The sequence below is a fragment of the Ictidomys tridecemlineatus genome, chromosome 11 (genome assembly GCF_052094955.1).
Source record: "Ictidomys tridecemlineatus isolate mIctTri1 chromosome 11, mIctTri1.hap1, whole genome shotgun sequence".
Classification (NCBI taxonomy): domain Eukaryota; kingdom Metazoa; phylum Chordata; class Mammalia; order Rodentia; family Sciuridae; genus Ictidomys; species Ictidomys tridecemlineatus.
The window spans coordinates 111,186,569-111,211,101 of record NC_135487.1 but is presented as its reverse complement, the minus strand read 5'-3'; the positions used below and the strand labels follow the sequence as shown (position 1 = coordinate 111,211,101).

Genomic DNA, 24,533 nt, shown 5'->3' with positions numbered 1-24,533 from the left:
GCCTGTTCACCCAGAAATAGATTAAAAAAAATAATAATCACTGCTTCACTTTTAAAGCTTCTTTAAAAGGCTTAGTTCTCAGGGCTGGGGTTGTGGCTCAGCGGTAGAGCGCTGGCCTAGCACGTGCGAGGCCCTGGGTTCGATCTTCAGCACTACATAAAAATAAATAAAGATATTGTGTCCAGCTACAACTAAAAATAGATATTAAAAAAAAAAGGCTTAGATCTCAGAGATGACTTCAAGTCCTTGCTGTGTTCTATGCATCACTGAGAGAGGTGCTGGTTGTTAGTTAGAGAATGCTTTAGGCAGCTAAAGAGATATGAGCTCTTAGTCTCCTTAATTGGCTTATTGGCATGGGAATTGCTGGCTTCAGGTTACCAACCCCCTTTCTCCCAAATAGAACTTGGAGGGCACAGAGAGCTCAAAGACTCCATTCCATTACTGAAGTCATCTACACAGGCTTATTTGAGTGTTTGCTATTATCGTAATTTTAGTTTAATCCAACTTGGGTTATAGTTCATTCCCTTGAAGCTCTGGACGGAGTATCAAATTTGGGCTCAGTCCGTACTCAGGATAGTGCCAAATGCTCTGCTTCGGCCATATTTAGAATGACTCTATGAAGTTTCATCACCAGCTTTCACTAAGCTATCTGATAATTTGCACTGCAGAGGTCCTCTGGAAATAGGATTCCACTTCTACTTGATACCAAGAGTGCTGCTTGTGTATAAGATTCTGAGGTTTGCCCTGATGTGAATGGAAGACCTGAGATGGCCATGGAATTTTGGGATGGGGAACGTTGAAATTTAGGAACTAGACCAAGGAATCACTTTCCTACAAAATCAAGTAGAAAATAACACTCAATATGGTCAGGCATCAGCCCTTGGTGTGAGGGAAAGAAACAGATAAAGTGTTTAGATTAAAATTTCAGTTGAGTCTTTCTCCTTTAATTGTTTCAATTATCTTTTTCCTTGGGGGAATAGATGAGAGTTGGTGTTCAATTCTACAGAAGTGGCATTGTGCATCTAATCTCAGAAAATTCTACCTCTGCCATTGTCTTCTAGCACCCCTCTGCCATACTGAAAACCAGGCTATGATATTTCATTCACACAGAAGATGTGGCAAAGCATCAGGCTTGGCTTATGGAATTCAGAGTCTGGGTAGCAGAACCATCATCACTATAATACAAGATAAAAATTTGAGTTTGTGGAGAATTGAATGTTCTGACATCCATGATTCTCCAAACTCAATCTGTCCAGGAATCATTTGTTCTTTGATGTCCAAAGAGCCTAGAAGAATGAGTAGAAAACAGTCAATGTTCAATAAATGGTTGTTTAGTTGAGTTGAACCTGACTTTCCACCTTCATCTCTAATTTTCTTTACATATTATAAACTTTGGCCGTATCAGTTTGCTTATCAGCCCCTTAAAAATGTCAAATCCTTATTGATGTTATTGATGCTTACTACATGAAATTCTTTCCCCACCATTCCTTGCTCATTGATACTGAACTTACATTTCAACTTCTTACTCAGATGTCACCTCATGGGCTGGGGATGTGGCTTAAGCGGTAGCGCGATCACCTGGCATGCACGGGGCGCTGGGTTCGATCCTCAGCACCACATAAAAAAATAAAATAAAGATGTTGTGCCCACCGAAAACTAAAAAACAAATATTAAAAAATTCTCTCTCTCTCTTTAATTAAAAAAAATGTCACCTCATGAAGTCTCCTCAGTTCTCTTATAATTGTTGCTTCCTTCTCAAAGCTTCTTAACACATTTTTTTCCCACCTTTGTTGGGAGCAGCTAGCATCATTAGTCTTTTTAAGTAGGTCCTTCCTACCATGTGAGTTCCTTAAGGGCAAGAACTTGGTTTAACTGTCTTGAACCATTAGTATATAACCTGGTCTATAAAAAGTCGAACATTTGGTGAAATAAAAATGTAATTAAATATAGTCCCATGTGTCTGAAATCCTTAGACAGTAGAACTGGTGTAATCTAAACTTTGGCATAAATGATATTTTATATATATAAAGTCTTAGCAGAGTGCCTGACACATAGTAGGAGCTCAATAAATGTTACCTACTAACATTTGGGGATAGTTCTTGTGAGCTCATATTCATCTCACTATTCAAAGCCAATTACACGGTTATCAACAGAATCATTAGATTGTGTTTTGTTATAGCTACAAATATAATTTTTAAAGCTGGATCATGTCTTAGACCCTCAGCTTCTGACATTAAAGATAAGGAAACAGGTCAAATGAACCAAAGAGACTTGCAAGTTTCCCACTCCTGGTGAATAGCAGAGGCACAGAACTAAACATGCTTTGTTCACTGCATTCTTGAATGATTCTTCAAAATTATCTGTTAAGTGCAGATGCACATCAGTTGGCTGACTGTAAAAATGTGCTAAAAATATCTCCAATCTTGATAATAACTGTTCATTAAAATCAAGTGTAGGCAATTTAGGCATTTGTATGTATGATAACCAAATCAATTTATTGTGGTTGGTTTGCTGTTGTTAGACTTGGTGGTCTCTAAGCTGCACTACTAATCCATCCATTAAACATTAGAGTTGAAAGGGCCTTTATAGCACCTCTAATTAAATGTGCATGTGCAGTGCTATAAAGATTAAGGAAATTGGGAACCAGAATAGTTATGTGACTCAGCCAAGATCAAACATGTTTAAACCATTTCAGTTGTGGGGATGGTTAAAATAGTTGAGAAGTGTTAGCAGAATTGCCAGCTGCTTTGGCCAGGGTCAAACCTAGTTTGAGCTCAGGGACATCTGATCATTTAATTAGGAAGCAGAAGGCCGGTGTTCTACCCTGTTAGCTTTCAATTTCTCTTGGTTTCAATTTCTTCATCTACAAAATGGACATAAACATATGCGCTTTCTACCTCGTCAATTGGAAGGATGTATGACATGTATAAAATATAAATTCAGAAACTGTTTTGTCATTACTATTATTTATGAATAAACTCAACTGTTTACGAACTTCATCTTACAGTATCCATTTTATCAGTGGGATAGAAAGTGAGCAGAGCTATGAACTGATATAAGGATTTCGGGCGGGGAATGGAACTATGTTGGTTTGATCTTACAAATCACACTATGTGATTGGCTCACTATAGGTTTCCTGAGTTTCTCCTTTAACTTCTTTGTGAAATGTCACTTTATTGTTTATGTTCCCGATTTACTGAAACTCCCCATGGTGAAATGCTATTCATAAAATGCATCTGATGGCCAGCAAAGCTTTCTGGGTCATTCAAATGAGTTCTTCATGCTTATTTTGAAAGAGCAAAGGTCTTTTTTTTTTAATCTCTAAGACTTCAAGGGATTGTTTTTTGAACGAATGACATGATTTTATGAAGAAAATCAACTATGTATTTCTTATGTTCATCACTTAGGTAGCTGGATTACATATTTTAATTTAATAACTAAATTTATAAATTTGCTTAGCATAAGACATAACTAGGATTCAGAAATGTGTTCATCCAAAGGATTAAACTTTTTGTTATCGATTTTTTTCTGGGTGCATTATACTTATACGTAATAGTGGTACTCATTGATATATCCACATATGTTCATAGCCTAATTCAGTCTGCTTCATTCACTGTACCCCCCTTTCTTTCCCTTCTCCCCCCTCTGAACTCCTTAATCTACTTTAGTGTCTCTCTTCTATTTTCACGAGGTCTCTTTTCTTTTTTCTATTTAGCTTCCATATATGAGAGAAAACATGTGACCCTTGACTTTCTGAGTCTGGCTTATCTCACTTAGCATGATATTCTCTAGTTCCATCCATTTTCCTGCACATGACATCATTTCTTTCTCCTTTGTGGATGAGTAAAACACTTAGTGTGTATTTACCACATTTTATTTTATCTATTCATCTGTTGACAGGCACCTAGGTTGGTTCCATAATTTGACTATTGTAAATTCTGCTGCTCTAAACATGAGAAATTTGTGTATTGCTGTATCACACTAACTTTAATTCTTTTGGATAAATACCCAGGAGTGGTACAGCTGGGTCATTTGGTGGTTCCATTCTTAGTCTTTCAAGGAACTTCCATTTTGATCTCCATAGTGGAAGTTTTAATTTGCCATTGTACCAACAGCATGTAAGTGTTCCAAAGGATTAAACTTTATGTTTACCAAGCCTATTGATCTTGACTCTGAGGTTACTGTTTTAAGGGTATTAGAGGGCAGCATATCTCACAGGTAACCTTAACTCTTCTAGAAATTTAAATAAACTATACATTAGTTACTTAATATAATATCAATATTATATTATTCAAATTATGATATATAATAAACAACTGGGATTGGAAAACTTCATGGCATATTCAAATTATTGCGAAGGTGGCTGGTGCCTACTATCTGTAATAACAGTCACTAGTTCTCCTCTGTGATAGTGAGAATTTTGGAGGGCAGAGTATTTCTGGGGGTGTAAATAGCTGTCTTTGTAAATTCTCACCACACTGCCTTTGCTTGCATAGATGTTTTTTCATTTCCTTACTAGTATCCATGGATTATCAGGACTGTTCCAATCTCCTCAAATTCCTGTTGTTTTTTTTCCTTCTGGATTTCTACAAGATATTTGAGATGATACGTAATGTTGTGGAAAACTGTATGATAGTCATTTGTGTTATTTTTTGATTATTTATGAATATACCCAGCGCCCACCTCTATTGTAAATACCTTGAAATGGAGTCCCTTTGTGGACTTGGTATTTCAGAATCTAGCACAGTGCTGGGCACATAGTAAGCACTCAATAAACACATAATTAATCAACACTAACTAGGAAACTTCTCAAGGTCTGAAATTCTGTTTCTAATTATCTATATGGTACCTCATCTAGAGCCATATGCTCACAGGTGCTTATTGATTGGTTTGATTGAAACTGTAAACCCTTAGGCATAGCCACTCAATTCTTTAATCCCTATGATATTGTGAATCTGTTTCCCTAGTCTTTTTCCTTATTTATCCTGTCTTGCCCAAACAGGTTTAAATTTGATGCTTCTAATTGAGGTTTCCTGGGTAATCACTTGCATTTCCTAATTTACTTTCTTCAAATCATCAGAGAGAGAGAGAGAGAGAAGAGATTCAAAAAGTTTTCAGTTCAGTTCTTCTCACTGCACAATGAGGAAACAGGACCTTTGTGGTTAAGCGACTTATTTAAGGTTATTTGTTAATCCTTTAATGTTAAATTTTGAGTCTCCTTTTATTCCAGATGACATAATGAGTTAAGAGTTGAGTCTCCTATTTCCTAATTCTCCAGTGACAGTCCCTATTTCAATCACAGCCTCAACTAGACTACCATTAAATATTTATGACTTGGCTCGGTGATTTCTTGCCTCCCTTCCCCCTTCCTAAACATACATTAGAGAAATCATCTCTAAAACTTCTGCTGGGCTCTACCTAGGGTGTCCACTTTTAACCTTTTCATCATGGGAGAACTCTATGGTGAGGAGATTTTGTAATTCTTTGCTCCAAATGGAGGTTAAGATTTTTTTTATTTAAAAAAACCTTGTTTTGAGAGGTTTATAACAATTCATAATATTTATGGTAAACGAGCAGCTCTTGGGATATTACGGAAACAAAATGGGATTTGGAAATCCACTTCTTGGGGAATCTGAAGTACTATGTTTTGCTGAGTGTGTAATGATACGGAGTCAGGCTAAGATTTGTCACTCGGAAGCAGCTCTTATCTTAGATAAGTAGCTGTACTTTTCTGTGCTTTAAGGAGACCAAAAAAATAGCTCCTGTTTGGTCCTGAGACACAAAGTTATATGCTTAGACATGTAGAACCTATTATAAAACTTTATAGATTTAAAAATTTTTTTTTGGAGAGGATATTAGCTGGACTAGTGTTGGTAAGAAACTTTTTTTCTAGGAGGTCTGGTTCCATTCTGCAGCTCTCTGAAGGTATGTAGAAGTGACAGATGAGGAACAGGGGAGGATGGATAGAACTGACACTTTGTTCCCTGTGGACACTGACAAGACTGTAAGATACTCTTGCCAAGGATGCTGCCTAAGTTTGACAGAGAAAAAAATCCAGGGTTAGAAAGAAAGACAAAGAACCCATGGGACATGTTGTTCACAGCTGTAGAGACCTGTTGCAGTTGAGTAAGGGTGGTAGCAAGATGGGTGGGCATTTTGGACCTTCTTTCTTCCATTTTATTGGTCAAAGACTGACCTGCGAGAAGCTCTGAATCTTGACAGCATGACAAAGTCACTTGTCAATTCTTACACAGACGTTGCTCACAAGAAGGCAGATGAGTGGCCAGCAAGTACATGAAAAAATGTTCAATATCATTAATCCTCCAGGAAAAGCAAATGAAAATCACAATCCCATATCACCTCACTCTAGTAAGAATGTCTGTGATTAAAATAGACACTGAGAAAGTGTGGATGAGAATGTGGAAGAAAGAAAACACTTGAGTGCTCTCAGTGGGAGAGTAAATTAGTACAAACCTTATGGGAAACAACGAAAAATAAACTTAAAACTGAACTCTTATGTGATCCGGCAATTCTACTACTGGCTATATATCTAAAGGAAATGAAATTGGTATGTCAAAGAGACATCTACACTTTCAGGTTCGTTGCAGCACTATTTCCAAGAGCCAAGACATGGGAACAACCTATGTTCATCAACTGATGAGTAGATAAAGAAAATGCTGTACATATGTCCAATGGAATACTATTCAGCCAAGAAAAGAATGAAAGCCTGTCATTTGTGTCAACATGCATGAAACTGGAGATCATTATGTTACGTGAAATAAAACAGGCACAGAAAGACAAGTACCACATGCTCTCACTCAGAGTTCACATCTAAAAAATTCAGTCCTATAAAAATTGAGAGTAGAGTATGGTTATGAGAGGCTGGGGAGAGTAGGAGAAGGAAGGAATGGGGAAGGTAGATCGATGGGCACTCAGTTATGTTTATATAGAAGCAAGAAGATTTGGTGCACTGTCACACGGTGGAACTAATGTACTGCACATTTCAGAAAACTAGACATAAGAATTTTGAGTTTTCACCACCAAGAAATGATAAGTGTTCGAGAAGACAGATATGTCTAACCTGATCTAAACGTGACAAATGTATACAAACATTGACACATCATATTACCCCCATTGAGATATACAATTTTTGTGTTTTTATAGATCAAAGATAAATTTAATTGAAAAAAGAAAAATAATGTAACCTAGCAAAAGTGATAAATATTTAAGAAGATGAAAATGGTAAACGGTCTGATTTAATCATCGTATATTGTACGCATATATCAGATCACCAACACTATCCCATAATTTGTACAATTATTATGTCAATTTATAAAAAGTTAAAAGAAAAAAGAAGTCCTTTGTCAGTTATATGCTTTTTTCTGAAAAATCCAGACTTTACTCATCAATATTTACTTACGGAGGGAATGTTCAGTATTGAGGCTGTGTTATAGAAACAGGTTCTTAGGCTTGGTTTGCAGTACCGTTTGGCCTGATAAGATTGAATTAGCTAATTTCAATTTGGAAAACCTTAGAATTCTTGGCATCCAGTTCCTCAGAGAAAAATGTATAAATTCCTGAGGAATCTTCTCTGGTACATCTGACTTCAACCTTCTCCATCTTTCCGCCTCCTGTCTCCCCCGATGTCCATCTACACACACACACACACACACACACACACACACACACACACACACACACACTTCTCTTCATGAGAACAGAAGACACAGGACAGGACCATCTGGCCCAGCATGCCAGCTTTTTATTTGGTTTCTCTGAATCCCACCTTCCTGTTTGGATCAACCTTCCCCTCACCCATACTTCAGAAACCAATCAAGGTGTCTCCTGAACTCATTTATTCCTTTTGTTTCAACTGCCTTCTCGAATAACTTTTTCCATATGCTTATATCCTTGCCTCACAACAGAGATTTTTTTTTTCCCCATCAAGAATGGCCTGATTGGGTTCCTAGGAAAAAAAACCCATTTACTCAAATATGTGACAAAGTGCTTCTAACGATCCCAAACAACTTTTCATTACTTTTGATGACCAGGGCATACATGAGTGGAGGAAAAATTGCTGGGTTTCAAAGCAACTGACCGATGGGCAGGGATACTGAGTGGTGGGAAATGAAAGCACACACGTTGTCTGTAGCCTTGGATCTTTTCTACCTCAAGTGAAATTGTCTAATCTAGGTAGGTCTGGAGATTCAACCTCTCATTGATATTTTCCTTTAATTTGGAATTTTTTTTTTAATTTGGTCACCCCAGTTTGGCCTCATTCCCTTCAACACAGTGACATTAGTACTCCTTATATGGCCTGTGGTAGACCAATTTTCTTCAGCTGTTGCTAAAACTTACTAAAATGCCAGATGTCATGTTGGAAACACGAAACCTGAAAGAAGGTCGTAAATCACAAAAACAAACCATAAAAAAAAAAAATAATAAAATACCCTGAGTGCCGTGCTCTGGAGCTCCTAGCTTCAAGTCTCCTTTTGTTCACCCCTCTGCACAGAGTCCCCCCGGCCCTCCCGCCTTTCAGGGCCAAGGGTGGGGGCAGCTCAGCAGTTTCTCACCTAGGGCTTGATTGTTTATTTTGCAGATTCCGAGCAGAGCACTGGTTCAGACTCAGAGGTGCTCACTGAGCGAACCTCCTGCTCCTTCAGCGCTCACGCTGACCTGGCCTCAGGTGCCGCAGGCCCTGTGCCTGCTGCCATGTCCTCCATGGAAGAGATCCAGGTGGAGCTGCAATGCGCTGACCTCTGGAAGAGGTTCCATGACATTGGGACAGAAATGATCATCACCAAAGCCGGGAGGTAAGGATGAATTTCTTTGGATGGAGAACCAAATCCGCAGACTCCACATATTTGCAGTAGTATCAGTTAAGCCCGTGCAACTTGCACCCCATTTCCTACCTTGGGACACTTGGTAATGTTGTCCTGTTGCATTTACTGTGATTTGCTATCTTCCTCCAAGTACCCAAATAGAAATCACCTCTGTTCTCCCAAACATTTTCCACTTACAATGGACATCAGCTGATTCTGTGGACCCATGGTACCCATGGCCAAAAGACAGATTACCAAGGTCAGTGTTTACTCTGACATCCAAAGTTTGCAAGAAGTTTGCTCCCCAAAAAATACCTTATATCTTATAAGTCATTTTTGTGTACGGTGTATGGTCTAAGCCCTGCTGGTTGATCCATTGCACTTTGTTGTTGGTTTAAGATTATGAAATTTGAATGGAGATCTGTGGAATCTCTTGCAAAACTGTTTACCTAAAATGATACAATCTACAAAAAGCTCCTCTTGAAAGATATAATTTTAGTTGAACTACTCCTTTATTGACATTTTCAATTCTCCCACTGTTAGGTATTTGTTTTGTGCTGGATACTCAACATATATTTTGTCCTTTAAACACCACAGAAATCCTATGAGGTAGGACATAATCATTGCATGTATGGACAAGGATGCAAAGACTGGAGGAGGTTAATTCACTAAATTAAGGCACAGGGAGAGTAAGAGATAGTTCCAGAAGTCTACATAAATTGATGTGGCTCCAAAGCAATGGTGTTATCGACTTATAACTCTGAGCTATTTTTTTCTTACATTTTATATTTTAGTTATAGTTGGACACAATACCTTTATTTTATTTATTTATTTATTTTTATCTGATGCTTTGGATCAAACTCAGGGCCTCGCACGTGCTAGGTGAGTGCTCTACCGCTGAGTCACAGTTCCAGCCCCATAGCTCTGAACTATTAAGAAATGGTTGTGGTTCTCCCCCCTTGGGTTCAGAATAAAAATGATTTAGATAAAATTAAAATTGGAATAAGTTTTTGAGAGTATAGAAATAGCTAATGGAGATAAAGCAAAACGAACTATGCTACTTTTATATTTTTGGAGCCAGTATACATGGACTCACATGTCATGGGAACAAAAAAGATCCACCTCACGGTTTGCATGAACATGGTTATATAAAATAAAATAAAATAAAATGTAAAATGAAATATAAAAATAAAATGAAAGAATATTTTGATTTGGCCCAGTTCACCGACATGCATTTAGGGGAAACCTCTCAGTACAATAAAAATCATTAAATACGAGGTTAGAATGAATCTGAAAACTTGTTCATTTTCTCTCTCTTCTGGAGCCCTCTTCTTTGTTTTAGTAGTGAACAAAACCATCAAAAGTCTTCTTAGGCGGAGCAACTTTGAAGACTTATTCTCAATGCCATCTCTTTCTTGTTATCTGGGTTTTATGTTCTCCTTTTCCATATTTTGTGGTGTTCAAGTTTGAGAGAAAACAAAACAATCCAAGGAAAAAGTTTTTCTTTGAAAGTTTTAGTGTTTTAATTTTTGGCAAGAAGGCTGGTTTAGGGAGAGGCGAGGCAAATTATTGTAGTCTTTGTTTTTTTCTTTTTGGTTTAGAAGCTTTCCTAGTTGTTAGTTGGTGCTTTCACTTTGCTGATGGGTCTGTGTTTTCTAGTTGCTCTTGTCCTGAGCCCACTCTCTCACCCCTACACTTCAGTGAATTCAGTTCATTTGAGCACCTACTTGACAACTCTTTGGTAGCTGATTTCACCATTTCTTCTGCACATTTCTGTTTTTAAAAATTCACCTCAATACCTGGATATACCCACATAGTCCCTAGCACATACAAAGATTATTCCTAACTCCTGTTGAAATCTTTTATTTTTATTTTAGTATTTTAATCTGGTGTGTGTTGTGTGTGTGGGGGAACGGATTGATCTTGAGGACACTTTACCACTGAGTTACATCACCAGTCCTTTTTTTTTTTTTTTTTTCTGTTTTGGAACAGGGTCTCCCTAAGTTTCCCAGGCTGACTTTGAACTTGTGATTCTCCTGCCTTAGCCTCCCAAGTAGCTGGGATTACTGGTGTGCACTACTGTGCCTGGCCTTTGTTTCTGTACTGGATGGCCTCAGCTATTGCTGCATGTAACTCTCAATTCAGATTGTTCTGGACAACTCAGAGACATACCAAAAAGGCTTTTTCTTCTGTGAATTTTCTTCATCCCTTCTTATCCCCCTAGTCAATTTGTTTATTCTCACTTCATTTTCCTTCCTAAGTAGTATCCTTTTTAAATTTAATTCCAACTTGCATTTACTTAGTTATTTTTATTATATATGATTCTTTGTCCTTTTTACCACTCAGATCTTAGTCACCACCCATTTCCCACACCCAAATGAATCCTGTTGATTTAGAGTTACTGCCGTCTATAGAACCCCCCATTGTTGAATATACCAACGCAATCCATTCAGTCAGCACCATGGACAGAGGTGCTTCTAGGGATTATTGAGTTGAGAAGACAAAAAAACACGGCTGACCTAAATTTAAGCCATAAAATTAACACCAAACACAACTCCTTTTATGAAATATGAAAGATTAATATTTCTCCAGACTCCACTTGATATTCTGTGCTAAAATGCCAAAAGGAAAAACAATGCTTGCCAAGCTGTTAAGGGAATTCAACTTTAGTCATAGAATTTTAAACAGGGAGGCACCTTAGAGATGATCTCATCCCTTGACTTTGTTTTATAGGTGACAGGGCTAGAGACTTATTCAAATTCACTCAGCTCATTTATTTTAGAGCTTGGATACTGGGAAGGGATGGGTAGCTTCTCCATTCGAGGTCGCAAGACTGTTCCAGACAAAGCAGGTGTAAAACTTAAAGACATTAAACCCCTTTTCTTGGAGTCATCAAGACAAAAGCAAAATCAGTTTCTTTCAGTGTAATGCAACCTCTGTAGGTGACTGGGAGGAACCACATTTCCTTACCTCAGGTAGTAGGTGAGAGGACTTTGTCTCTATCTCTGGAGAGATGCTGTCCAATCATACATACACACAGGGCAATTGTGAGCCACTCTTACTGAGGAGGGAATTACTGATCTGTATTTAAATGTGTTAACCAAGTTTTTCAAATTTTTGGAAAGAGTTAAGGTGGATCAAACTGTCTATTGTGAATGTTAGATTCGGTCATTGAGTAGCCAGCCATCACACTTTAATAGCCCACCACAAATCTAAAGTATAAAGCTTTCTATAAGGGTAGTGGAAGAAAAATCTAAAATGATTTAACAACCAAAGCTTCTGAAAAGTAATAAAGTGGGAAAGAAGGAATGGTTATATGTTATATTTTGCAACTATTTAAGAACTAGCCATCATCCTTATTGAAGGTATGTGATCCCTTTTGTATCCCTCAAATATCATGATATCCTCGACTTACTGACAGAGGACATTTGCTCCTGGATTGTTTTTCCTGGATAAGTAGGGAATGTGTGACTTGCATAGAGAGCATATCCTGTAATCGACCAGCATACATTTGGAAGATGGCTGTCTGAGGTCAGAGTATGGTCTATGGCCGTGAAATGGAGCAAAGCCAATTAGGCCATATGTGGATCATGCTTGTGACCTTGACCTCATTAGCACTGTGCTTTGCCCAGCTCCACTAACTAGCCCCAGATGGTTAAGCTTAATGCAGCATTCTGTGTACAAGTACCCTACAGCATATTCAAGGCAATCCAAAATTTTGAACTGAGCACTTTTTATGTCTGGCTCGATGCAAAAGAGCTTGGTGTTTTTCTTCTTTCTTATGGATAAAGAATGGTGAACTTTATTCTAGACTTGTTGAAACCCAATACCTCTTTTGGTCTGCTCACTCTCCTCCTCTCCTCAATTATGAGAGAAGTTGTAAAGTGCCATATCCTGACCTCACCGGCTTTGGCAAGTTTAACAAGCCATTGTGGTAGAAACAAGGTAGTGCCCAGAGGCCACTAGAATTCATTTGGTATTTGCTCCTTATTCCACAGGGTCCTTCCTCTGACACACACGTTGACAGCCTGAGAACTTGCAGAAATGTTCCTACAGTTTTATGAATTGAAAGGAACTTTGGTGGACTTTTTTTTTGGGGGGGGGCGCGAGGACTGATAGCACCTTCACTTTTTCTCATTTCTTTTTTGAGATTATTTTTAGAGCGACAATTTAAAAATAAACTCAGTCTGTCAAACATATTTTACAGTCACCTACAATAAATTGTCAAAAGTCCCTTGGATAATAAGAAGTAGGTAAATTATTGTGTTTATCTTTGTGACGATTATAGCTAATAGGAAATGTTGTGTGGAGACATGCTTATACCCTTTCCCCTAAACGCATATATTACATTAAAGATTAATTAAAAATATAAAGCAGATATAGGGCATGGCAGAACCTCTTGAGTGAACGAATGAATCGTCAAATAAGGCAATTTAAACTAAGAATAGATGGTGTTTCAGCAATATCGGTCGGTCTCCACCATATTTCACAGTGATCATTTTCAGAGCGAAAACCAAATCAACAATCTTTAAAACTTAAGAGTAGGTTAGACTTTTACTCCTGGTGCTCCCCCCCCCCCACTCTGAAGAGCTTATTTCCTGTTCCTTTTCACAGGAGGATGTTTCCCGCCATGAGAGTGAAAATCACTGGCCTGGATCCACACCAGCAGTACTACATAGCAATGGACATTGTACCTGTGGACAATAAAAGATACAGGTAGGAATGGTGGGAATTGCCAGCATGCCAAGACAGTTCTTTAAACTCATTAGGTGAAACATTTTAACAGTGCACACTGTACAGGGAACAAGGATATGCCAATGGCTTGTGGCAGAGTATCAGGCAGGAAGTGGTAGCTAGAGGGAGGAAATAAGAAACAGGGCTCAGTAATAGTTTGATCTTGAATCCTTTCTAGGTCTCCAGGCAGAAAAGGAATTTATAGTGTCTCTTAGGGCAGCAAGTGTTTAAATGTATCTTGAGCCTAAAATGAATCTAGTTAACATTGAAACTGATTAAAATCTCAAATAATTTGATTTGCGAAATGCTAAATGAGTTGGATTGAATTATTTTGGAGAATGGAAGGGAAAATGGGCCAGTGTAGCATATTCAATCACACACCTAATATATGGAGAATTGGGTAAGACCTCAAGAAGAACACCTAGTTAGTGAGAATTATTGTCCTTAATACGGGTATGGGTTTGCTAGATAGTGTTCTCTCAATGCCACTAAAATCCATCATCATCTCCATGTCTCTTGGATGACTTGTATGCAGTTCTTATTAAAAAAAAAAAAGCTGCCAAGCTTCTTTAGCATTTTAGAAAGCTAGGCATGGTGGTGCATGCCTGTAATCCCAGCTACTCAGGAGACTGTAGCAGGAGGATCACAAGTTAGAAGCTAGCCTTGCAATTTAGTGAGAACCTGTCTCAAAATGCAAAATAAATAAAGGACTGGGGATGTAGTTCAGTGGTAAAGCACCTCTGGATTCAATCCCCAGTACCAAGAAAAAAAAAATCCTAGTCAAATCATTAAATCAAAGCTTATTTTTAAATATCCAAAGTTGGAAAACTTGGCCCCAAACCTTTGAATTTGAAGGCCAGGATAGGGGAAGAGAACTGGTCAAGAGACACAAGGCCCGGATTGCAGGACTTAAAAGAGAAGATGATTCCGGTATGTTTTAAAGGATCTTGGAGGTTGTAATCTGGACTGAGTGCCTCTGTGTGCCAAGGTCCAGGTCTCACATGGTCCTTTGGAACTGAGAAGCAAGGAAGCACCAGATCCCTGGAGATGGCTTTTCAGTACCACGGGGAAGCCGAGGGGTCTAGAAAACTGATCTCTTCTGCTGCCAACAACATTTCGTGTTCAGTGGTGTTTATGGGAAAATAATGTGGAAGATGATCAATCTCAAATTGAGGCTCCTAATAGATTTTGGTGGTATTTGTAGGAATGGTTGCACAGAGGACCTCCGTTCTCCTAGAAACACTCGGAATTCAGGCTCTCAGCAAGAAAATGGTTAAGGAGGAGAGACTTAGAGGGTATCTACACATGGCTGCCTTTTATAGAACAATATGGAAGATGTTTTTAATAAGGAACCAAATCCCGAACAAGTGGCCAAGGGATTATATGGTTTGCATTTGGAAGGTGAAAGGTGGCAGTAAAATACCTCTTCCCTAGCTAGACACGCGGGCTCAGGATGCCTGTGCGCACACAGGGGTGCACGGCAAGGAGAGGGAGAAGAAAGGAAAAGGACTGTGAGAACGTTTTCCCCACCAGAGATGTAGCTTTGATCATTGACCACAGCATTTCTCGGCCCTCCTCCGCTCTGTTCCCTTGTCCATTTCCATGTCAGTCCCATTTTTCCCGGATACCTACCTGCCTTTCTCTTTTTTTCTCATTTATATTCTCTACCTCATTCCTGTTACTTCTCCATTCTTGTCATCTCTTTGTCCTCATCCCTGTCTGCATCTGTCTCTAAATTCTCCGCTCTCCCTCTCTGTCTCAGATACGTGTATCACAGCTCCAAGTGGATGGTGGCTGGCAATGCGGATTCCCCTGTGCCTCCCAGGGTTTACATACACCCGGATTCTCTTGCTTCTGGAGACACCTGGATGAGACAGGTGGTCAGCTTCGACAAACTCAAGCTGACCAACAATGAGTTGGATGATCAAGGACATGTGAGTTAAAGAATTGTAACTTCCTCTGCCTCCCTCTTCCCCTTTCTGCTTTAGAGCTGACTAACTCCAGGCTCTATCGAGTAGATACAAGAAGAATCATTCTGCCACTTTAAGTCATTTTAAGCAAGTGAGCACAAAAATTTTTATTTTTAAATCCAGTTAAATTTCATTTATTACAAATCTAACATTTAGCAAACATCTGCTACGCATCAGCTTGTGTTTATCAGACAAAGTCCTATTGCTCCGGGGACTTAACGGTTCAGTCAGGGAAGCAAGACAGAAACACAAGACAAATTAAACAATGGCAGAAGAAATCACAACATCCAGTAGAATAACTCACGGGGCAATAAACTAAGGGAAACAAGTGAATGACAGTTTTGGCTGATTTGTTAAGAAATTTGTGAATTTACAAGAGAACACCAAGTCTCAAGGTTTTGCAGATATAATTGGAGGAACTGATGTTATTAATTTATCTCTGGCAAGGAAACATACACTGAATTTTCGCTCATTGCAAGAATCCATACTGCGGGCTATGGCAAGATTGAAGAAGCTAAAACCATGGTTCCTATCTTCAAGGAAATGATGGATTTCTGAAGGAATGAGAACACACACCATTCATACTCACATGACATGAAAGAATGTCTATAAATTCAATCATGAGTGCAAATAATAGCATATAGGATTTAAAGATAGCATGAACCCATGCTGAAAATGTGAAACTGGAGGGAACAGCCTGTCACACAGCAGAGGTTCTGAGACCTGTTAGTGGACTGATGTGCTCTGGTGCTAGAACAGTCATTCAGCATTTTTCCGATTAAAGCAAACAAATCGCATCTACCATCCATGGGAGGGATGCTTTGCGGCATGTTTCCACACAATGCTCTCTATTGACTTAGTCCTTCCTGTGGTGGGTGAGTACATTGATTTCCAGTTTCTGTACATCTCACCCCCAATCTGTATCCTTTCCATTATGTCCCACCTTGGGTTTATTTTGCATGAGAACTTGAAAAGATAGAGGGACCTTGAAACCAAACCTAGCGTAATGTGTCCTTTTCTGATTTCAGATCATTCTGCACTCTATGCACAAATACCAGCCTCGAGTTCATGTGATTCGCAAGGACTTCAGCAGCGACCTCTCGCCCACCAAGCCTGTCCCTGTGGGGGATGGGGTGAAAACATTCAACTTCCCCGAGACTGTGTTCACCACAGTCACAGCCTATCAGAACCAGCAGGTAAGAGGCTGCCCTTGAGGGTGTCTGCTTTTAAAGGAGCTTATTCTTCCTTGTGGTCAGAAATGCTTAGTTCTTCTCCACAGCAGTGGGTAGACAGAATGAGAAACGCTAGACTTCAGTGCACAAAGGGCTCTGGGGGTGACAATACTGCAGTGCCTGGAGACAGCAGGTGTATCTTCATTTAGACCAGAGACATTTTTTATTTTATTTTTTTTTGTACTGGGGATTGAACTCAGGGGCACTCGACCACTGAGCCAAGTTCCCTGCCCTATTTTGTATTTTATTTAGAGACAGGGTCTCACTGAGTTGCTTAGTGCCTTGCCTTTGCTGAGGGTGGCTTTGAACTCATGATCCTCCTGTCTTAGCCTCCCAAAGCACTGGGATTACAAGGCGTGCGCCGTCATGCCCGGCCAGAGACACTGTTGTTGACCAAGAGGACCAAACCTCCTGAGATATCCTCATGTCTCTCTGTACTTGTACCTGTGCTCACGACCTCTTCCACATCCTGTCAAGCAATCCTCATCGTTTGGAATTCCTTTGTGATTCCTTCCCTCGTATCTGAAGCTTTCCGTGTATTGCTCTACCAGTCCACATCAGCCATTGAGCCCATCACACTCTTTAAGACTCACCACTTCCATTTACACTTGAGGATTAAATTTACCTCCATATGATCACCAGCCACCTCCTAAGATCTCTTTTAAGTTTTTACGCCTGCAATACACGAATTCACCCTATGAATATTCATTGAGGCGTTACTATGTTTCAGCCTTAGTAGAGAAATAGAGCTGATCAGGATGCTTCTTTTCCTTAAGAAGAATTTTCAGTTGAGTGAAAGTTTATAAATACATAATGATGATACAGTGGAATAATTTTTAATGACAAACATGTGGAAGGGATGTTTCTTGGTTTGGGGATTAAGGAACTTTTCTCGGAATTGTGACACTTCTTCTGAAATTGACACACACTTAGGAACTAGCCAGATTAATGCAGGAGACGCGTGGATGGGGGAGGAGCAGAGGAAGTCACGTCTGGAATTACTGTGGGCTTCTAAACATTGTTCTTCTTTTGAAGAGAATGTGGCTGGATGGACTTAAAAGTGATCTTACTTTATGAAATTCTCCACAAGTTGCATGTGAAACCTATTTTTCTAAATCACATTTTATCTTTTGGCATGTTGTCTAATTAAAAGGATCCTGTAGTGAATCCTTTTCTGAAGCACAGAGATTTTTGTTTATCTTGATTATGAATCAGCATATTTTTATTTGGTGCCTGCTCAAAGCAAAATGAACTTATACTATTATAATTAACATCATTTGTATTGGATACTTTGTTTTGTGCTCAAAGCAAGTGAGGAAAACATTTATATACTAGTTTTCTTCAAATAAATAATTCATTTAAAAATTTAATAAATAACAAATTTAATAAATAGCATTGATATACTAGTTATTTATTAAATACTATGTGCTAGGCAGGTGATGGTGAGTTATGTGATCTTTGGCTCAGAAAGAAAGAACATTTCTGTCTTTTCTGGTTTAACTGTACAATATTCCTTAGATTTCTTTACTCTCAGAGGAATTTGATACATGATAATTCCTTAGTCTAGTAAAGGTCCCATACTCTAAGAATGTCAGACTTTCCTCAGGAGGTATACAGTGTTTTCAACTTCAGATGATCCTTGTGGTGCCACATTTGATCCAAGGTAGAAGAGCTTTAGTTTATTTTGTGTGTGATTTATAAATTATTAAACACATTCTCAAACACTTTAGATAGTGGAATTTCAGAGGCCATAGGATGACCATACAGGAAACTTTAATAATCAACATTTTTCAAGCTCTGATACAAGACAAAACAGCAACATAGATATGGCTTTTGTAATAACAGGAACCTTGGGATTAACCCTGGCTCAGAAGAGGGAAAATAAGAATCTAAGTACTTTGAGCCAGGTACAGTGGAGCATGTCTGTAATCCCAGCGACTTGGGAGCCTGAGGTGGGTGGATGGTGAGTTCAAAGACAGCCTCAGCAACGGCGAGGCACTAAGCAACTCAATGAGACCCTGTCTCTAAATAAACTACAGAATAAGGCTGGGGATGTAGCTCAGTGGTCTAGTACACCCGAGTTCAGTCCCCAGTTCTCCCTACCTCTCCAAAAAAAGAGTCTAAATACTTTGAGTAACTGATTGAATTTTTCCAGGATAACCCCAGATACTATTTTAATCATTAGTTTCTCATGAGGGTAGTGATGTAGCAATAAATATTCCAACTTTAGGACTTAGTTTGTAGAACAAACTAAAACCCTGGAGAGTGGACATTGTATCACTTCAGTGAGGTCAGTTCTAGAGTTCAGGGGAGGCACTATTGCAAACAAGCTAAAAGTCAGAAATTATAGCTTTTTTTCAACAATGAAAGAGGACCAAACGTGGGGACTTGAAATTCCTTTCCCTTCCTGCACTTTCTCTTGGTGTAGGCCTTTAACACCTGAGTACATTCCACACAGATAAATATTTTGCCTACATCTTGGCTGAGGAGGGGGCAGAATGCCATGTTTAAGGTCATGTAATCTGGCAGCAGATAAACCTGATTTGATTTCTGACCTTTCCAGTGACAAATTGTGTGACCCTAAGTAAGTTGCTCAGACCCCTTTCACTTGTGTTTCCGGGCCTGAAAATGTGCCTGCCTCATAGAGGCATGAGGACTCAATTCACCCACAGAGACCTGGCATACAATTAGTGGTAGTCAGCCTGCATTGCTCGGTGACTGGGAGCAAGGCAGAGTGGCCGATAGAGGTGAGTTTAAAGGGTGAACTGCCCATTAAGACAGAAAATGGGTTGTTGGGAATTGGAGGAGCTACGGTTGGCTCTAGAAGGGATTATGATCAATAGGTTAACTGGTTTGGTCTCTCTGTCCTCTTCATGTCCTATTGATGAATTCATGATGTGCTGACATTTAAAATAGATGAGTCAAACTCAACTCTGCTCATTTTGAGATCAAGATAACAGCTTTCGCCTGTTCAACAAGCCCCAGTCCCTGGATAAATCAACAAGCACGATTGTTTAACATTCCCTTTGGCTGCGTAGATATGATTTAATATAATACATTGCCTTCTAATAAAAAAAAATAACCACAGGTTTTTCCCCCAGGGAAAACCTGAGCCCTGTATCCTATCGATTGGAGCCATTACCTAACAGTAAATTTCAGACTTGTACTAAAGACCTGGGAAGCAGCAATCGTTCTCTTTTGTGAGCTGAATTCACCGATTGCTGTGTTTTTATTCCCTTTGACATTATAGAGTGTTTACTTTGCCCATTTCTTTTTTAAGGGAAGGGTTAGGAGGTTTATTGAGAGTGGAGAGAATGAAAGCCAGCGGTAGGTCCTCAGTGTCCGCAGGAACTTGTTGGGAGGAACTCAGGGAAGGAAGGACAGTAGAAGGAATGGAACTGAAATAACTGAAATGTCTCCAGCCTTCCTAAGGAAAAGCAGTATTTTGTTCCAGAGACGGCAACGTACTAGACAGCAATTGGAGACCTGGACTTTGTTCCTGAAATTTTCACTAGTTCTCTATGTCACTCTGAGCAAGTTATATGACTGTCTCTCTCTCTAGTCTTCCAATTCTTCTAGAATAAAGAGTTGGCCTATGATTTCCAAAGTCCCTGATAACTCTGGAATTCTAATTTCTTCTTTTTTTTTTTCTGCATGATTTTTAATGAGGATCAGAAGCAATTTGTCACCCTCACACTGAGGCCAAAACACCTGTTTTTCAAATGTTGAAAATTATTAGAATTCTGTAAACATTCATGTTTCTAAACATTCATGTCTATGAACAATTTAAGAAACTCCTACAATATTCTGGACCAATACATTCTTAGCAACTCCACATTTGAAGAGGTAGGAATATCCTGTTTTGCTTCTGAGAAAAACGTTCCCAATTCTTCTATTCATTTTTGACCCTTCCAATCCTTCCTGTCATTAAAGTCTCTGTTTCGGATGGCTTCCTGTTTGTCTCTCAGGTGGGAAATCTGACTTTCCATGTGCAATCTGCTTCTAGACTCTGCTTCTACTGACAGAATATATATATTTTTTCCCTAATCTCATTGCTTCTGCCCTTATCTGGCCCTGCACTCCTCATACCTTTGCCTCCCAACATCGCTTCCAATCAGGTCGCCTGGACTGCAAGCAGAATGTCTCAAGATCCATTCCATCCATCATTGCTAGATGGATCTTGCTAAAGCACAGCACTGATTGCATCAATTATCTATGAAAAATTGTCCAAGACCCTTTAGGGCCTAGGCAGTAAAGTCCAGGATCTCAAGTCTTTTCGTGAATGTCCTCTGTACCTAGTCATAAACTTAATTTCTAGGTTCATTTCCATTTCTTTCATCACTTATCTGTAGGAGTGCAGTAGTTTGATTTTTACTGTCGAACGTTGTAGCTGCTTTGCTTCTTCTCCATATAGTTTTCTTTCCCAGGCATGTTCTTCCCCCTCATCGTTATCTAGCTGGATTCCTTCTGCTCTGGAAGTTTGTTGAAAACGCCACCCACTGCAACCTCTACCTTTTTCAGCTGCCCATGAGCTCTGCCTCCTTAGAACTGCGGGGGCACTGTCCTCTCATGGCCCCTTGTCACATTAGTGTTAGTATGAGAACCTTGTATGTGTGTGTCCAATCTTCCTCTCAATTTTGACCTTTTGGAGATGAATATACTTTTTCCGAAAAATATGGTGTGTGATATGGTAGAGAATACTAATTGGGAATTTAGAGAGTTGCATTTCTAGACCCAACTCTGCAGCGGATGGACAGTACAGTACAGCCTTTGACAAATCACTCTACCTTGAGATTCTCATTCACAAATTGATGACTTGGTCTGAATCAGTGTCCGTCTATGGAGAATTTTTTTATGGTACCCTGAAAAATGAGAAAAAATAAAGCCAATATAGAGACTTTTTATAGATGTAAATATTCAATTTAATAGGACTAATCATTATTCTGTTTTCTGATATAGAATGTCATCTGTTTTGTGAAATAGCAGGAAAGTAGAGAGATGTTGATTTCTTTATATGGTAGAACAAAAAAAATTGGGATATAAATGTTGAAGCCTCAAATGTTGGGGAGGGATTAGAATTGGCCTGTGAAGTTCTAAAGCCCAGAACTATAAATTAAGATGAAGGATTCTGGCATGTCCATAATTCTAAGATACTTGCATCTGTCCCAGAGCACATGGCACTGATACATGCTTTGCAAATGACTGTATACCTGAGTGAATGATTAGCTAACATGCCACCACTGCTGGTTTCTGTACACATCTGCACTTCTGCTTCTTTGGATATGATGTGTGAATGAAGTGTTTTGATTTTCATGGCTATTTTTTGCTTTTCCATCCTATCTTCATATCTTTGCTGCCTAACCTGTAGATCTCAGGGTTTCTAGAATTCTGAAGTTGTTATTTACTATTATTTGCTCTCATGATGCCAATCAATAAGTCTGCGGAAGGGGGAAAGGTATACCATGTCCAGAATCTCATTGTGGAGAGTAGGTTGGTAGAGTGGGAAGAAAGGTGACTTAATACCCTCTGCTTTTTCTTGGAAGACCCGGATACTGTGTGTCCTTATGGATTCAGTGGGGGAATTTCCATTGCAGTCTTTGTCTTCTCTATGGGAAAAGACTGCTCAACGTTCATTTTTTCCTTTTCCCAAACAGGAAACTAGATTTCAAAAAGACGTAGCCTCGTTTTCCCCAGGTTACAGTCTTATTTCTTGATGAGAATTGGCTACATGAACCAGATTGGAATTCTGAAACCACCGCCAGGTTTGTGGAAGCAGATCCTGTAGGATTTCTGAGTCACTCATTACATCCTGTACTCTAGAGCCAGTTTTGCTTTACCTTTCCAATTAAATCAATGCAGATTTTTTTTTGGTATAAGCTAAGGTTTTAAATTTTTTTTTCCTCTGATTGATGGAAAACTGTTCAAGCAGCATGGGAAAAAAATAAGAAAAACTCAGAGATTGCTAATAAGGAAAGGCCCTTTTAGCCTCAGTTCTGTAAAATCATATGCAGGTTATTCAAGGTTCACTTTCTTTGGAGACTGTGCTATTTAAGTCTGCTCTGTGCACTGTGAGAGAAACCTTATTTATTAACTGCTTCTATGTTGCTATGTAAAAATGTCAGTGACAATGATTAAAATTAGTGGTAGCAAGTCAACACCCACCCCCACTTTACAGTCTTCAATAACTAAGAAGAAACAAATCAGTATGAAAGGTTATGGAAAGAAAATCAGTGGGGGAAGAAAACCTGCTTCACAGCCTCTTTATCTTCTGTCTTCACTTTATCACTGGACCACATCTGGACACTACAGCTGTGAATAGTGTTAGCTGCATGGAGAGTTGATAGACCTTGTTGTGATTGGATGGACATTGAACATTTCTATCTGTAATGCCTGTAGTGAAAGTAAGTAAAACTAAGAGAGTTGTTAGGTCTAGACTCTCTAAATCTTGTCATGGCTTCAAGACTGCTGATCCCTGGTTCCCACTTAGTCATTCATTCACTCAGTATTTATTGAACAAATATCTATTGAGGAACAGTATGTGCCATAGTAGGTTCTGCTTAATAAGTTGGAATCTAAAATAGATATGGGTCCTATTTTCAGTTCAAAGGAGAGAGAGTGAGTAAAATGTAAATAAAAAAAGAAGTATCTGGTTATCAATTAGGTCAAGAGCAAAGATGGAATTAGAGAAGGTGCACTTAAGCTGGGTGTGGTGGTGCATGCCTGTAATCTCAGCAACTCAGGAGGTTGAAACAGGAGGGTTGCAGATTTGAGGCACAGATTCGAGGCCAACCTTAACAAATTAGTGAGGCCCTAAGTAACTTAGTGAGATCCTGTCTCAAAATAAAAAAATAAAAAGGATTGGGGATGTGGCTTAGTGGCTAGGCATCCCTGGATTCAATCCCTAGTACCAAAAAGAAAAAAAAAGTTGCACTTAAAATGTTAAAAAGATGAATAGGTATCCTATTTTGGAGGGGGATGATTGGAAGCCATTTCTTAGGACATAATGTTTAGATTGAGACTTAGAGCCCTGAGTCAGTTATGTGAAAAGTAGAGTGCATGGATAGTGCAAGGGTGAATGCCTCATGCAGGGAAAGAGCTCAGCACATTCCAGTGGAGCCTTTGGACCAAGGCATAGGAATGGGGTTGGTGTTGGAGAGTGAGCTGGAGGCAGCCTCCATAAGGAGCTTGCACTGAATTCTGCACAGTGGTTGGCCCCGAGAGAACGTCATGATCCAGGTATGCATTAGCAGGGATCATCTGGGCTGCTGCGTAGAGAAGAGATTGGACAGCAACAGGAGCAGAAGAAAGGAGATCAGTTTTGAGGTCATTCAGAGTAGTTCAGTCAAGAGATGATAAGTACAGAAAAGTACAGATAAGACAGTCATATTTGGCTCTAATTGTTAAGTGTAATTGTGAAGTAGGATTAAAAATTAACTAGTCGAATGTGCTCTCTTTCTGGGTGTAGACAAATATATAGAACCTATGTAGCTATATAAAATAATACATAGGTATACATACATGTATACATTTCTATAGCTGCTTCTTATAAAAATCCCTGGATCATATATTAGGGTAAGGGACAGTGTAACTTTATACTTCTTCTTTGGGTCAGTATCCCCTCGTGTAACTTGAGTCATTTTGGGTGTGTTTAGTTTTTGTTATTTTGCCTCTTCTCTGCTGTATTCCGTGACCTCTAGTTGTATGGTGCATACGCAGGCTAGAGGTAACAGATTTTTGTATCATTTTCATGGTTGCTTTGGTCCCTGTGCTATTCA

General features: G+C 39.1%; 1 protein-coding gene across 1 annotated transcript in view; it reads left to right on the top strand.

Moving 5' to 3' along the window:
- Positions 1 to 24,533, top strand: part of Tbx15 (T-box transcription factor 15) — a 107,328-nt gene that overhangs the window by 49,435 nt on the left and 33,360 nt on the right. The window contains exons 2-5 of the mRNA XM_005334930.4: positions 8,600 to 8,813; positions 13,437 to 13,538; positions 15,319 to 15,490; positions 16,555 to 16,722. Coding sequence (XP_005334987.1) covers positions 8,600 to 8,813; positions 13,437 to 13,538; positions 15,319 to 15,490; positions 16,555 to 16,722 — 656 coding nt within the window. The remainder of the gene's footprint in view (positions 1 to 8,599; positions 8,814 to 13,436; positions 13,539 to 15,318; positions 15,491 to 16,554; positions 16,723 to 24,533) is intronic.